This window comes from Microchirus variegatus (assembly GCF_963457635.1).
Source record: "Microchirus variegatus genome assembly, chromosome: 7".
NCBI classification, from domain to species: Eukaryota; Metazoa; Chordata; class Actinopteri; order Pleuronectiformes; family Soleidae; genus Microchirus; species Microchirus variegatus.
This window is the reverse complement of record NC_139808.1, coordinates 9,937,228-9,952,012: the sequence shown is the minus strand read 5'-3', so window position 1 is coordinate 9,952,012 and position 14,785 is coordinate 9,937,228. Positions and strand designations below refer to the sequence as shown.

Genomic DNA, 14,785 nt, shown 5'->3' with positions numbered 1-14,785 from the left:
TATTTTATGAGGATTAATCATTTCACAAACCACCAGAGCAAACAGTAAAAAACATCAGTCAAAATAGATTTTGCTGTGATTTGACTAAAAATGAGATTTTCTAACAGTCCCACTCACCCTCCTTGCATTCCAAAGCCACTCGCGACTCCAGATTGTCCATCTGCATCTGCAGGCGTTTCAAAGTCAGATCGTTCTCTTGTGACTTTCGCCTGTAGGCCAGTAAGACGATGACGACTATGATGAGGAGCAGCCCTCCTCCAGCTGTGATGCTGAGGATGACGGGGAGGGTAAGCAGGCTGTCGGACCGGATGTGAACTTCTCCTGGGGATATGTGGAGTCCTCCGACTTGGACCTGGATAATAATGTGGAACAAAACTTTCAAAACACTGACGACACATTGTTGAAGATCTTAACTGACAACTACAAGGACATACAGTCTGGATGACATCCCTGAGCTGCTCCAGTTCCAGGCACACTTGCTTTGTTTTATTTTACAGCTCTTTTCTCATTATTTGCAAGAGTGGCTGTGAATAATTCTGTGAGGCAATGTGCTGTAATTGGGAACCTACTAGACCATGAGTGACAGACAATGACAGAAAGACTGCGGCTAACTGAAAGCCGGTCAATGACCCACAAACACAGTGACAAACCCTGACCTACTGACAGACAATGGCTCGCATCCCTGCAGACGGTGAATCAAATGCACAGACAGGCAGAAAACCACCAAATAGGAAGAAAGTGCTTTTACACTGACCAGGACTTTGTGCTGCCCGGTGAGGTTTGGTGGTTCACAGAGTAACTGTGTGTCCGACACGGTGAGAGAACAAGGTGAACCCCCAATCAGCACTGTGTAATTCAGCCTGGCTCCACCGGATGCAGATGGCACCAGGTTACGTCCCTGCAACACAGTTAGAAAAGAGAACATAAAACATAATTCCATGTAGGGAAATATAATGTATTTAGTCGTTGTACTGTACATTTTCTTTTTTTATATTGTGCTAAGGATCTTCAGGATGGAGAGGACTGCATTGAGATCCTAACAAACATGTAGATATCAGATCAATCCTCTTCAGACTGTAGGAATGTTACTTTAGCTGTCTGAAGTCTGTTTATTATAAAAATAAAGAGACACAGATCAGAGCTGCTTCTTGAGCAAAATGATGTTTTTAACCCCTGTGTGACCTGTTGTGTTGGTCCCAAAATACATTTTAAGAATTTAAGAGATATGCTGATTATACTTTTAGCAGTAGGGATTTTTGCCATTTGAGCAATAAGTATAATTACTGTAATCAACCTTCAGAGAAAAGGTGAGGAAATCAGTTTATTTCACCAAACGACAGCTGATTATTTTTAGATACAAACCAATATTAAATTCACTCTTTCTCGATGACGATGAAGTTCTTGCTGTGGCACATGGTGTTCCTAATAAGCACCCGTGGCATGAATGTGAAGATTAATATGTAATGAAAATAGGGATTTTATGAAAAATGATTTATTCAAATATTCAATGGTATTCGAACTCCAGCGCATGAGAGTTATTGAAATGAATGCAGGGTTCACAGCGTGTTGAGCTGACAGGAGCAGATAATTAAATGCATTGGGGAAAAAAATTGTAAATTTACTTCTGTGGGATCTAAAGTGTGTTGAGCTTTAGAGGAGCAGCTTCAAGATGTATTGGTAGATGTATTAGCACAAACCGTATCTCCTCTGACAAACCGTACCTTAAGTATGATGGGAGCTCCAGGTTTTTGCTCCAGAACACCAGACAGGCTGAGGGGCTCCAGGTAAGGGTTGGGGTAGTAGACAAAGCTTGTGTTGTTGTACGTGAGCAGAGCTTGGACATTGTTGAAGACAAAGCCAATCTCGTCCACGTGTTTGATCGTCTCCTGCTCTGCTGTGTGCTCGGCCTTTAGCGAGGGAGCGAAGCAGCTGATTGTGGTCGTGTTCAGCACTTTGCACACCTGGTGAGGAACACATCAAGTGAGACCCGTGTCTGTATGGCGTAGACTGTTTTATTCGTGGGATTGACCATTTCATACATTTTCTCCCCAGCAGAAATTCAGGAAGTAATACATAGCTGAAATTATTCTAATAAATGATGTTGGATATCTTTAATTCCACCCCATGCAAATGTAACAAATAACGTGATAATGTAATTTTTAACAAATATCTTATTCTTCAAATTGTGCATGTTGTGTTAATCCACATAAAGCAAGATAACTATTAGTTTCAGTATTTCTTCATATTTTCTTCCTCCCACTCAGGGTTAGGGTTTTTTACCAGATTGTAAAACTATAATTTTTAGAAAATAGGGAAAGTTATTGTGAATATATCTTTTTTAAATCCCAGACCAGAATATATAATGTATTCCAGGTCATTTGTCTGTTATTATAATAACAATAACCAACAACTTCAGTTAGCATTTAGTGTTTCTTCTTGGCCGTTTTTCAATCTCTGCATCGTTACGCTGCTCCCATGTATACATTTCTTCAATTTCGAGCCTCATTTTTTTTTTTTTTTTTATCTGCTTTCACAGAAAGTTGTTTCAAGTCAATTAACTGCTTTTGTGATTGAAAACATTTTTAAGGAGATCCAGTTATGTTTCCAAGACAAGTGAGATAACGAGAGTGCCCTCATTAAATTTACCAGTGACCCTCTTTTAGCAGATGATTTGGGTGAGAGTTCATATTTAATCCCTTTAAATCTCACTTTTCCAGTAGCAGTTTTAATAAGCAGGCTTATATTTTGGCTGGCATCATTAACACTATTTATCTAGCTGAGGGCATGCCTCTCAAACACAGCATTATCGACATAAAAACTGATCTATTTCAACACATATGAAGTTAATATTCCTTGTCCTGTTTTTATTTTAAAGGCTTCCACCTGGACCTTGAGGCAAGCGTCTCTTTCTCTTTTCAATGCTCTACCACCCAAATCAAATGGCCTTCGACTTCGGCCTGTACTTTATAAAGTCTATTTGAGGAGCCATCTGACTTTTAAAGTTTTTATTTCTAGCTCTTACAAGGTTGAAACAAAAACTTTTACCTTTTTTTTTGCAGTCTTACACCAATAGTTCATTCTCTGACTGGTCCAAAAGTGGGAAAATTTGGGGCTAACGATGACTGGACTTTTGCCAGTGGCGCCTCAACACTTTGGAACAATCAATCATATTGAAGTGATATGTTTGGCTTCATTTTTACAGTCGCAGCACCATTGACATTTTCAATATTATGACTATATCGACACTCAATATACATATTTTTTTGGCTCCATAAAAAAGGGAAAATAAAGTAGCAAATTGACCATTACATTGTTATTCCTACAGCAAATTATCAATAAGGAACTGTTTTACTGGGCCATTTTCTACCAGCTTGAGTTAGCAACTTCACTACACGTTGAGTGTCATATATATCGTCTCACTCACATTGACAGATTCATGGCCGTCATATTTGACTCTGACTCGTGGTTCCTGAACCACGTCCAGGTTAGTCCCAGTCACTGTCAGGGTGGTGTGTCCACTGTGGTTCAAAGAGAGAAATCATTATTTTACGATATATACTGCTCAAACACAACAAAAACAGACGTTTCATTGTAATCTAACTAAGGGATGACCACTCAGAGGTCAGTCTAAAAAAAAACAATGCAGAATTTTTGCAAGAAAGTCATTAATGTAGGGTTTGAGTCAACGCTGCGATGGTAGCTCACTCGCTTGCTCTTTGTTATGGGACAGACGAGCCAGATCAAACGGCGAACCAGCTGGCTCCTGTTTTATATTCATCCAGGACTGTGAGGCATTTCATGAATACAGGTGCTGCTTGTTTACATATCTTTGCCGGATTTGATTAAAATAAACAACATGCTCTAATCTTTTGCATAACCTGTGCACCACTTTGAGATTAGAAAACAGAAGAGGGAACTCGGGGTGTGTGTGAAGTGGAGAGATAGAAGTAGAGAAGGTGAGACAAAGAGGAAGAAAAGGTAGCGAAATCAAAAAAAGTCCAGTCCAGTGAGACTGATAGAGTGCCACAGTCCTTCTCGCACTTCAAAGGCTACCTAAGCTTGTAGGGCCGAACTCCACAAAGCTGCTCCTGGTACAAGGCTGAGGGCCAGGGTGTCTCTCTGATGTTAGCAGAGACATAGTGCTGGCTACCCAACCCAATTACATTTTTTACCATTTATTTAGGTGATTATGGGTAACACACAACTCGACTATGAAAAAGATGTTCATGCAGCAAAGTTGACTCATTTTATTGTCACCAAAGACTAGATATTATTTAATAACCTTGTTATAACTTGACATCCTTGGTTCTCTGCATTACATTCCCTGTAACCCTGACATACTAGCTAGTTTAGACTATGACAATATACTTAAATAGAGATTTGCAACATGTGCACAATGCTTGTTTTTATGAAAGTGGACATACCCTATTTCTAAATTAACCTAGTTCCCTGGTGTCTTAATGAACATGTCTCTGACATGCTTTGGTCAAAATACCTTAAGGATGAAGCACCATAGCAGTATCCACTGGACACATAAATCCTCTGAGGCTGGAAGTTTGTGCAGAACTCAAGAATAGAAAACTTTGTCGCTTCCGCTCTTCCAGATACTATTGCCCTCGCCTGCACTCTCGCGTTTTTTAGGGAGCTCCGCGAGACAACAATTCCAGGAATGTGTCATTGTGACGTCACAATGAGTCTGGAAGTCAACATTGTGTGTTTTATCTCCTCTACTTAGACTGAGCCTTCCTGTTATATGCCCAGTTCCTTTCCTCTTGGTCACGGGCTGCCCTTTTAACCTGTATGCAACTCTAGAATGGTTGGGATGTGATGGTAGCAGCGTCCATAAATACCTACGTAGTCATGAATCCCGAGGCAACATGGACAAACCTGACACCCGTGCATGACCCATAATGTTACCTTATAATGCTCCATAGAGGTTCAATGCGCTGGACTGTGGGGTCTTCTATGTACTCAAAGACCAAACTCCCAGGAACTTTGGCTCTGTCGACTCTCAAACTGACCTGCACCAACCCCGCTCCTGTCACTGCTGGTGCAGAGAAGCACACGATTTCTGACATGGTCCTCCTGGTGGCAGTATCAAAAGAAGGAATTATTCATGCTTTTGTATGTCACTGTCTACTTTATGGTGCAGTGGCAAATCTCACTCCATGCAGTTCTGAGCCATTTGCATTACCATGAGAGGATTCATTATAGCCTGTTCTGTCTCATCCTCGTTACAGACACATTAGGAATGGGGACACAGTAATTAGTAGAGGGTGCTTGAGCTAATGACTTCTTTGCCTCACCCTCCTGACTCCTACCATTTGAGGCATTTTAAACTTAAAATAGATATCTATAAATATGAACAATACCTAGCACAGAGTGGCTCCGCTGCCTCGCCACAAATCATAATTAAAACATTTATCACAGTCACTTAATTTTAACTACAGTGTGCTTCTTTAAATAGAGCAATTTCTCACAGTGCTTCATAGATATTGGAGAAGCGTGAATCTTTAATGTTGAGTGAAGGCAGTCTCGCTTTAGTGTCTGTGAATCTCAAGCCTTAAAGAATGTGCACTTGAACATTTAAGCATTATGTCTGTCTCACCTGTACAGCTCACAGGTCTGATTACCAAAGAAGACATTTACAGTGCTGCCAGCACCCAGATTCTCTCCAACAATGGTGACTTTGGTGCCCCCAGATTCAGGTCCTCGGCCTGGGGTCAGCGCCAACATCGATGGGACCTGGGGAAAAACAAAACTTCATTAATGCTGTCATTCATACGGCCAGTCATTGCTGCTGATTTTCTGATTTATTTTGGTTTGATATTGTCATTCATTTCTTACCAATTTTGCTTGATTATGAAGGAACGAATGCTAAAAAGTTGTACAAGATATAGAACTCTCTAACCTGGTGCATCATTAAAAATATTCATGACCCCAAAGTAGTTACATTAATGCACGTTTTCTTTAATATGACCACACTACAGAACAGTAGTGGGGGATGATTAAAACTTGAACCTTAAAAACTGGTTCAACTTCAAAATATACAGCCTAGAAGTGCATCAAAATGTTTAAAGTTAGCTGAGAGCGCAGCTTGGCGTTGGACTCCATGTTCTTTTTGCTGAATTTGAATTAGAAAAGTGATGGCAGGGTCTTACACCATAGATGACAAAGTAATGTACAAATCTGCACACTCAGCTATTAGCTGCTAGCAGCTGCGGTCACACAGTGTTGACACAGTCACTGACAGTGATGGTTTCGCAAGATTTATACTGAGGAAGATACAGGAGGTGGCATGCAGTAAAAGATCCACTCACGAACTTGTATTGGATCTTTTAAATGAAGATTGATATTCTTCAGTTCCAATGAAAATCATTTTATTTTATTTAAATTACCACAAATGAGTAGAGCTGCGACGACTGTGCGCGGAGTTCTGGTTTGCATTCTCCAACACAGAGCTTTGCTGCACCCGGTGCGCTTCCTTTAGGAGCTGCGGCCATCTCGCACACGATTCTGTTGAGACGGAAGACATAGACACGTGAATATGGTTGCATAAAAACACAGCCATAATCATAGATCATATAGCATACAACTAATAACACCAGCCTGGGACACACACAACAGAATCGCTGCAGTCAATCACATTTTGTTATGAAATACATTGGGGGAAGATGGCTTCTGCCGGCTGCTGTGATTGAAGCAGACTTTCATAGAAGTTGTGGGTCAATTCAGAGGGCCATCTTTCTTCCTAATGGGAAACCTATAACAGCAATATAACTCAAATGATAAACTACACCCCTCCTCATCTCCAGCAAGATTGCCACCCACCATTACCTCCGGTTTCCATGACAACACAGGGGTTTCTTCAATAAATCAGTATTGCCTGTCAGGTCAATAAGATAAAGTGAGTCATGAATAAGTCATTATAGTAACTGACCCCATGTTGAAGTTAATGGCTGTAACAGCTGTAATGCCATGTTTTAGAGCACTGTGTGCATGTGCCAAATGAATGGTCTTGCTCTGCGTAAGGAAACGGTTCTCCAATACAATAAGAGCACCCAATGAATCGTCCCTGCCCAATCCTTCCAATCATACATCACCAGAATTCTCCAATTTTCTGCTGGCATATTCTTTTCTTCTCTTTTATATTTTACAACGATATAAATAAAGACCCTGTCGCCTAAGCCCGTTTGCATTACATGCCTGTGAGGAGCACATGGCTAACCGATTGTCCTCCAGTCAGCAACACGCAGCGCATTTCAATTACAGCTGTGCCGACAGCCTCATAACGACACTAACACAAAGACCGTCTATTCCATTGGCTCTGCCTGCACCAGAGCAATGGAAAAGCCCCCCCACATGTTTCTACCACCTGATGAGGCATCACTGAGCTCAGGCTTATTCACTGTGACTGTGATCGTGTCTGTGATCAAAATGGAGAGATTGCATGTGTTTATTTAATTTTTTTCACTTGAGTGTGTGTTTGTGCATTTGCATATTTAAAGTACCGTACAGTATGAATTCATAAATGTCTGAGCAGAAGAGGAGTCTCTTACTGTTCTGCAGTGATGTATCCTTCCTCCTGTGGGGTGCACTGCACACCTGCAACCTCCACGTTACCCTCCAGCTCAGAGAAAGACAGGCCAAGGTTCAGGCCCTGGATGGTGACCAGTGTACCCCCCTCCAAAGGCCCTGCCACTGGACTCACCTACATGAAAAAGGAAATTTAGTGTAGTTTGCAGCCTACTGAATACAATTCCTACATGACCACAGCTACTTAATGTTATCTACAAATTGAAGTCTCTAAAACCTGCAGTGACATTGAAATTTATGTTAATTTATGATGGACGGGGGACGTTGGTCAGAGGCAGCAGTATCTTTGAGTTTTCTGGAGAGTTCAGCTCCAGAATAATTAAATTAGTTACAGTTCTACTGGTCTGCCCAGGACAAATACAGTTGTGGTTTGAAGTCTTCTACAAAAATATGATTTAGTGTCGAGTAATGAATATTTTAAAATGGTAAAGCATTCTCTCCTGCACTAACAAAGGAATTGAAAGTCCATTTGCCTTTGAGAGTGCAATCTTAAAGTCCATCAACCATCATCTGCAGACAAATTAACCTTTGGGTCCAATGGCGTGTGTTTTTTGTTACTTCTGTGCACCGTTTTCAGTCTGACTCGCCACATCACAAAAGAGAATTGAGTTAAGAGGTGGTATTTACAATCACATTTTTTCTCAAGCTACATGTTGGTTAATCTCTATGAACAGCTATATATATATATATATATATATATATATATATATATATATATATATGTGTGAATGCAGACAAGTTAAAAGCCAAAAAGACCATGTATTTCTGTCAATGTGTTCCGGTATTTTTTGCTCTCCACGCGCATGCGGTTTTCCTGCAGGCGACCAATTGGTGCGTGTGATTGGTAAAACAAGGAATCAAGCGAGCTGTCGTAAAAAGGAAGCAGTCTACTCTGCAGTCGGTTTCTTCGTGGTAGAAAATGCAGCAGAAAAGTGCTGACAAAGTAAAAACCTTGAACTTTAGACGTACACTGAGGTGGGACTTTTAATGAAAGTAAGGGTTGGCAACACGGGTTAATTGTTGTGTTGTCAGGTTGCGTTCACCATGAACTGATAACAGCCACTCAGCTTTTTGCATTTATGTTTTTAAAACCAAAAAATGAGTGTGGATGTGGAGCACATTTACATTGCACCTTCACCTTGAATGTGTGTGTGCATGAGAAATATGTAGCTCTCATTAAATTGGGTTCATTCAGACAGCCTAGAAATCCAGTGATTCAAAACAAATGTAAATGAGTAGTGTCATGAATAACAAAAAGTCAAAGGAAACCAAAGTTAACCGCCCCTCAAAGAAAGTGTTGGACCTGCAGAGCAGAACAGGGGCAATGCCAGAACCACGCTCAGTCTGCTGCAGCTCCTTCAGAAACACTAATAATGTGACAGGGACATCAAAGACTCACGGCTCTTTTGAAGTGGGAGAGCCTTGCATTGCTGTTCCTGACCCACTGTGCCTCATTCAGGAGAATGAACAGGAGTTTGTGACATAAAAGATCCATCACTGCTCTAGACAGACTGAATTCATTGAGCTCTCAACTACTTTTTAAGGTATTCAGCACTGAGGGGTGGGTGGTGGAGGGGGAAAGTGGACATTTTCACGTAAACAGACACTAAAAAGTGGCCGTGGACAAAATCAATGTTTGTTGATGTTCATGAACACAGATTGACAGGGCACGAGAGAGAGAGACAGCTTCAAAAGATTTACATTTAAAATGACATTTGTGAGCAATGGGCATTTATTTAAAGCCTTTAGGCACCACGTCTCTCAGTGAAGAGCAGTGAAGCCATATGCATTGCATCTGTCCTGTAGAAGCCATAGGTGAATGCAATTCCAAATATATTTTTAAAGCAATCAAGTCCATCCAAACATTTGATGAAGCCTAACAATTCTTAAAGCTGCTGTCAGTTATGTCCAAATGTTAACTTTTGGCTCACTCCCTGTACCATTCCCCTCTTTCCGTCCTATGTCACCTCGCAAACAGGGATGTTTAGCAGGTTTTCATTTTCATTAGTAAATTTTAAGCACATATTAACTCCTTATGTTGGAAAAATCTTAATTCATATCGTAATAGAGGTAGAATAAGGTGTTAATATGTGCTTAATGTTTACTAATAAAGGGCTAGTATGCTACTTATATATGTCAGTAAGCACCTAGTTAATGGTGAATATGTGTTCCCTAACCTAAGTGTTACCACATTTTTTTATTGTGATAGTACCGTTTACCGTTTCATAATACTGTATATCACTATGAAAAGATAGATAAAGAATGAATGTTTATTGCCGCAGTGCTGATTCAAACTGGTTGCAGAGATCATGTTCTATGATAAAATACTGATTTATCTGAAAGAAAACTCTTAAACCTTAAACATAAAATGTATTTTATGTAATATTCTCTGTTGTTAGTATTTTGTAGTTCAGTGTTGGTGTTTTGCTGCTGATGCTGTGAGATGAACTGTTCAGCTCATGTTACGTGCGTTTGTAACTCAGATTGTGCGAAGAGTTTAGTCGTGATTGCTAACAGTGCTTGTTAGCAATTGAAAAACAAATACAACGTGGAATTTATTTCACTGACAGCAGCTTTTACTCGGATTAGCAAATAAGCATCAGTGTGGTGGTGATGGCATCGCGAAGAACAGTGTGAAATGAGGTAGAATCTACTTTAACGACCTTGTTCACTTAAGATTAGCGTAAGAGTTGCCTCATAAATCAGTCGAAGACTAAACTCTGGAAACAAAGTTTCTCAACAAATGTGCGATGTGTCATGAGTTATCATTCAGCTCAGGACCTGAGGCAGTACATTTTCAGTTGTGCAGGATTTTGCCACTGTTGACACGGTAATTGCAACAGTGTGATAAAACTGGCAAATTCAGGAATGAGGAGTGCTGGCAGATAATATATTTATTTACTTATTTAACTCTATATACTTGTATTCTGCACATGTAAATTACTTTATTTATGTGATGCTGACTTGTTGCCATTGTATGATGGAGTGAGTTCATTTTGAGAGTTTGGTTGGTGATTTTTTTTGGGGTGAGATTAATTGTTTGGACAGGATGCATGTAGGTCAAGCTCACTGTGTGGAGACATTTGGAAAAAATGGCTTCAGGAGTCAACAATGTAAAAAGTGTTATCTCCTGAAATGTGTTTGAAGAAGATAAGTTGAACTTTTTAGTTAGGAATTCGGGGTTTCTAAAGAGCACTTGTAGCTCTGTTTCAAGGGAATGATGACTACGGCTGAGAAATGTGTATAATTACCCAGAAAACCCATTATCCGCCATGACTGACTAACTATCTCACTGGCAGACATTTGGGCAACATCCCAAACAAACAACAAACCTCAGTAATGCGTGGGTTGGTGCACTTGACATTCCTGACAGAGAGGTCCAGCCAGCGGCTCGCGTAGGGGGAGATGGGAGGACAGTGCTGCTTCATGGTGCACCGACCCTCGCCGCTGCACCAGCCACACTGGAACTTCCTGTCTGCCCGCAGACACATGCCGCAGCTGTCCCGCTGAGCACTGCACTTGTACAGATGCACTTTAAGATAACCCAAATGACATCTGGTCAATTTTTTATTCATGAAAATATTAATGTCACATTCATACACTACCGTTCAAAATTTTGGGGTCACTTAGAAATGTCATTATTTTTCAAGGAAAAGCACCTTTTCAATGGATTTAACATTAAATGAATCAGAAATACACTCTATACATACGACTATTCTAGCTGCAAACGTCTGGTTTTTAATGGGACATAGGTGCATAGAGGCCCATTTCCAGCAACCATCTCTCCAGTGTTCTAATGGTACATTGTGTTTGCTAATCGCGTTAGAAGACTATTGGATGATTAGAAAACACCTGTGCAATTATATTAGCACAGCTGAAAACAGTTTTGCTGGTTCTTTGACTAAGGCAGAATTAATATTTTGAATAAAAATCATTATTTGTAATCTTGTCAATGTCTTGTTTTAATGGAAAATTGTATCGGTGACCCCAAACTTTTGAAAGGTAGTGTATATTAACAACAACAACTGGGGACTAGCTATGACAAAAATTTAAATTGACACACTGAATCAAAGAAACATTAATATAAATCCCTCTTTCATGTATTAAGAAGAGAAGATGCCAAAGTAATCCAATAAAGCTTTCTTTTAAAGTCTGTCTCTTGCATCCTCTCTTAAGTAGCCCATATACAATCAGTAATGACAAGGCCTATCGTATTAAAATGTATGTGTATATCCTTCAGTACATGTTTTTAGCGCAAAACCAATAACGACAACTGCCAGACACTTTTTCTTGCATGATGAAGCGGTCAGCCATAGGAGCGAAACGAAGCGATATGAAGATTTACCGCTCACGCCTCTGGGATCACAGGTGATTGGGTACTATTTGATAACACTCCCTACTATTGAGAACTTTCTCTCAAGGCCATTTGGAAGCCTTGAAGTGCTCTCAGTGGCCCACCTATCCCCCAGGATTGAGTGCTTTACACTTCTCGGGTCTGGCAGTGATAGATTGCAGAGTTACCTTTAATCTTCTCGGGATTGTCGATGATGAAATTGCCGTTCCATACAATGGAGAGGTCCACTGCCAGGTCACTGATCTTCACACCCTCATACATGTACTGAAAAAGGAGAAACATAGAATGAGGGAGTGTGCAGAAAGTGCATACAAGGAGAAAGAATACCAACGAGACAAGGAATGAAGTTAAAAAAAAAATGATGGAGAAAGACAGAAGGGAGGGAAACGAAAGGATGAAAGGGCAGCAGAGAGACGATGCTTTTAACCATCTGTCATTTCTGCCATGGTTGGCTGCTCCTCTCCTCTTTGATGTGTAGGGATGCAAACCCTGAATGGGGTGGCTGATCATCCACATCTAAATAAAATGGCCTTTTTGCTCATTGTCACAGAGAAAGAAGGAATGCTTTGCAGTGAAATGTATCCTGTCTTCTGCACTGTGCAACAAAACTGATATCCCCTGAATAGCCCTCAATCAGGTCTCTGCTGGGTCAAAAACATATAGACTTAATGATGAATACATATTAATTAGTTAAAATTCTACTTCAGAAAATCTGTGTCCTTTCCTTTTCTTAAACTCTCTCCTGTGCACTTCTCCTCACTCACTTTCCCCTTCCTCTACTTTCTCCTCAATATGCTTAGCACCTCAGGCAGTATCCACTGATGTACTCTATCTACCTTGCCTGCACAGCATCCAAGCTGTCTACCTCATTTGGCAGCTGTGAGACTCCCACTGGGACTGTTTGAGGTCATACCGAGCTGTTCTGGCACTGCACACTGGTGCTGTTGAAGCGCAGCGCCGTGACACGCTGGCTGACACCCTGCACGTGCACCACACACTCGTAGCCCCGCTGACCAGACTGCGGCTGGGGAAGGTTCCGAGCCCTCAGGGTGATGGGTCTGACCTCGCCGGCCGGGATGAGAATCTCCCCAGAGTGCAGGAGCTGAGGGCAATCCTTTGAAAACAAATATGCAAACACAGTAACTTTATTCACTGTAGTATCAATCCCCACCTTAATACCTTATAGTCACAGGAAGTTATGTAAATAACAGTTACATCACTAATTACTCCTCTAGATATTAGCTCTTAGGGTAACACTTTATAATAAGTGCACACTATTAGCATTAGTGAAGCATGAATAAATATCGAATTCATAATTTATAACACATGAATACTCATTAGTATGTAGTTATAAACACAGTAAGTTGTAAACACAGTTATAAATGTTTGGCTGCTTGAGTACAGCAGCTATTTCGACACTGTTCCTCAGCTGATGGGAGTAAAACAATTATAACTGTGTTTATAAACCACATACTAATGAGTGTTCATAGTATAATTGTGTGTACTTATTATAAAGTGTTACCACTTTTAGCTCTATATAGTATCTCGAGCTATATACGATGTGCGGCAATATTATGTAAATACGTAATGTACATTATTATTATTATGGAAATTTCCCCATTGTGGGACTAATAAAGGACTATCTTATCTTATCTTATTATTCTCCCATTTTAGATTAATAAAAATGTGTGATTTCTTTGGCGACTGCTAATATGCAGTATTATTATTTGAACTGTTCTATCTTTGCAGCATAACTGCATTGTTTACTGCAATTATATGTCGTTATGGTAGCATTGTTTTTCCTCCACTTCAGTCTACCATTCTAGTTCAGACTGAAATATCATTAAGGGAGGATTTGCCAATAATCTTGGTACATTTGTATCCATGATTACCAAAAATTGCAGTGTCCAGTCAAAAAAAAAAAAAAAAGCTCTTGAGAGCATATGCTTGACATTTTTAAACGGATAGCATAATGACTTAGCCGTGGCCTGACCCGTGTCACAACAATGAGGTTCTGTATAAAACTCTCAGCTGCTGCATAGACTGCATAGACTTCCATTTGTGACTTGGTGAGACCTTTCACCATCAATACTTTGATTAATAATCAAATCCCATCAGTCTCTGTGTGCAGATTAGCTGCTAGTACGGTTGTGCCTGTATCCATTGATCAACGCTCTGTACTCTGCTGTGCTTTTTGACTGTGTGTCCTCGCAGTGAGTTAGTATCACTTTGGAAAAAGATAGATGGTGCTCTTGAAAGGAGCGATTTAATTAGCTAATGAAAGAGAAACGCTGCGGTGTCTTTGTGTTAATGTACCTCCGAGGCGTTGACTCGTCCCTCCTGGAAAGAACAGCTGCTGGGGTCATGCGTGCACAGGTTGCGGTATTTACACCAGTGGCAGCGAAAAGTGCTGTTTACACAGGACAGACACCTGCAGAAGAAGAGCGAATGACCACATTACTGCACATGGCGCCTGTAGAACATTAATAGCACCGCTTGCATAATGAGGGAGTTTTGCATTTACACAGTAAGTCATTTGTTCCAACAGTAATCCTGCTGTACTTTCTATCCATCATGTTGTGTACATCCTCCTCTCCTGCGTGAAGAGGATTGAACCGGGACGCTGATAAAGGATTACGAATATCTTGTTGTTTCATGGAAACAATCACTTCTTTTTTATTTTCAGTTTCTATGCAGCAGCATGAAGGGAAGTCTTTGTTGTAGATGACCTTGAGCATGACATCTGAGCAGGGTTTAAACACTTGCAACAGTGGAACACAAAATGAAAGCATGTAATGCATAAATTACAGACATACAGTGTCCCTGACAGATGTG

At 40.5% G+C, this 14,785-nt stretch overlaps 1 protein-coding gene across 1 annotated transcript in view; it reads right to left on the bottom strand.

Moving 5' to 3' along the window:
- Positions 1-14,785, bottom strand: part of LOC310929489 (plexin-A2-like) — a gene marked incomplete at both ends in the record, with an annotated part of 64,224 nt that overhangs the window by 16,317 nt on the left and 33,122 nt on the right. The window contains 12 exons of the mRNA XM_083892261.1: positions 118-352; positions 755-898; positions 1,722-1,961; positions 3,425-3,518; positions 4,918-5,085; positions 5,609-5,745; positions 6,399-6,516; positions 7,560-7,711; positions 10,929-11,128; positions 12,118-12,214; positions 12,864-13,064; positions 14,267-14,381. Coding sequence (XP_083748387.1) covers positions 118-352; positions 755-898; positions 1,722-1,961; positions 3,425-3,518; positions 4,918-5,085; positions 5,609-5,745; positions 6,399-6,516; positions 7,560-7,711; positions 10,929-11,128; positions 12,118-12,214; positions 12,864-13,064; positions 14,267-14,381 — 1,901 coding nt within the window. The remainder of the gene's footprint in view (positions 1-117; positions 353-754; positions 899-1,721; positions 1,962-3,424; positions 3,519-4,917; positions 5,086-5,608; positions 5,746-6,398; positions 6,517-7,559; positions 7,712-10,928; positions 11,129-12,117; positions 12,215-12,863; positions 13,065-14,266; positions 14,382-14,785) is intronic.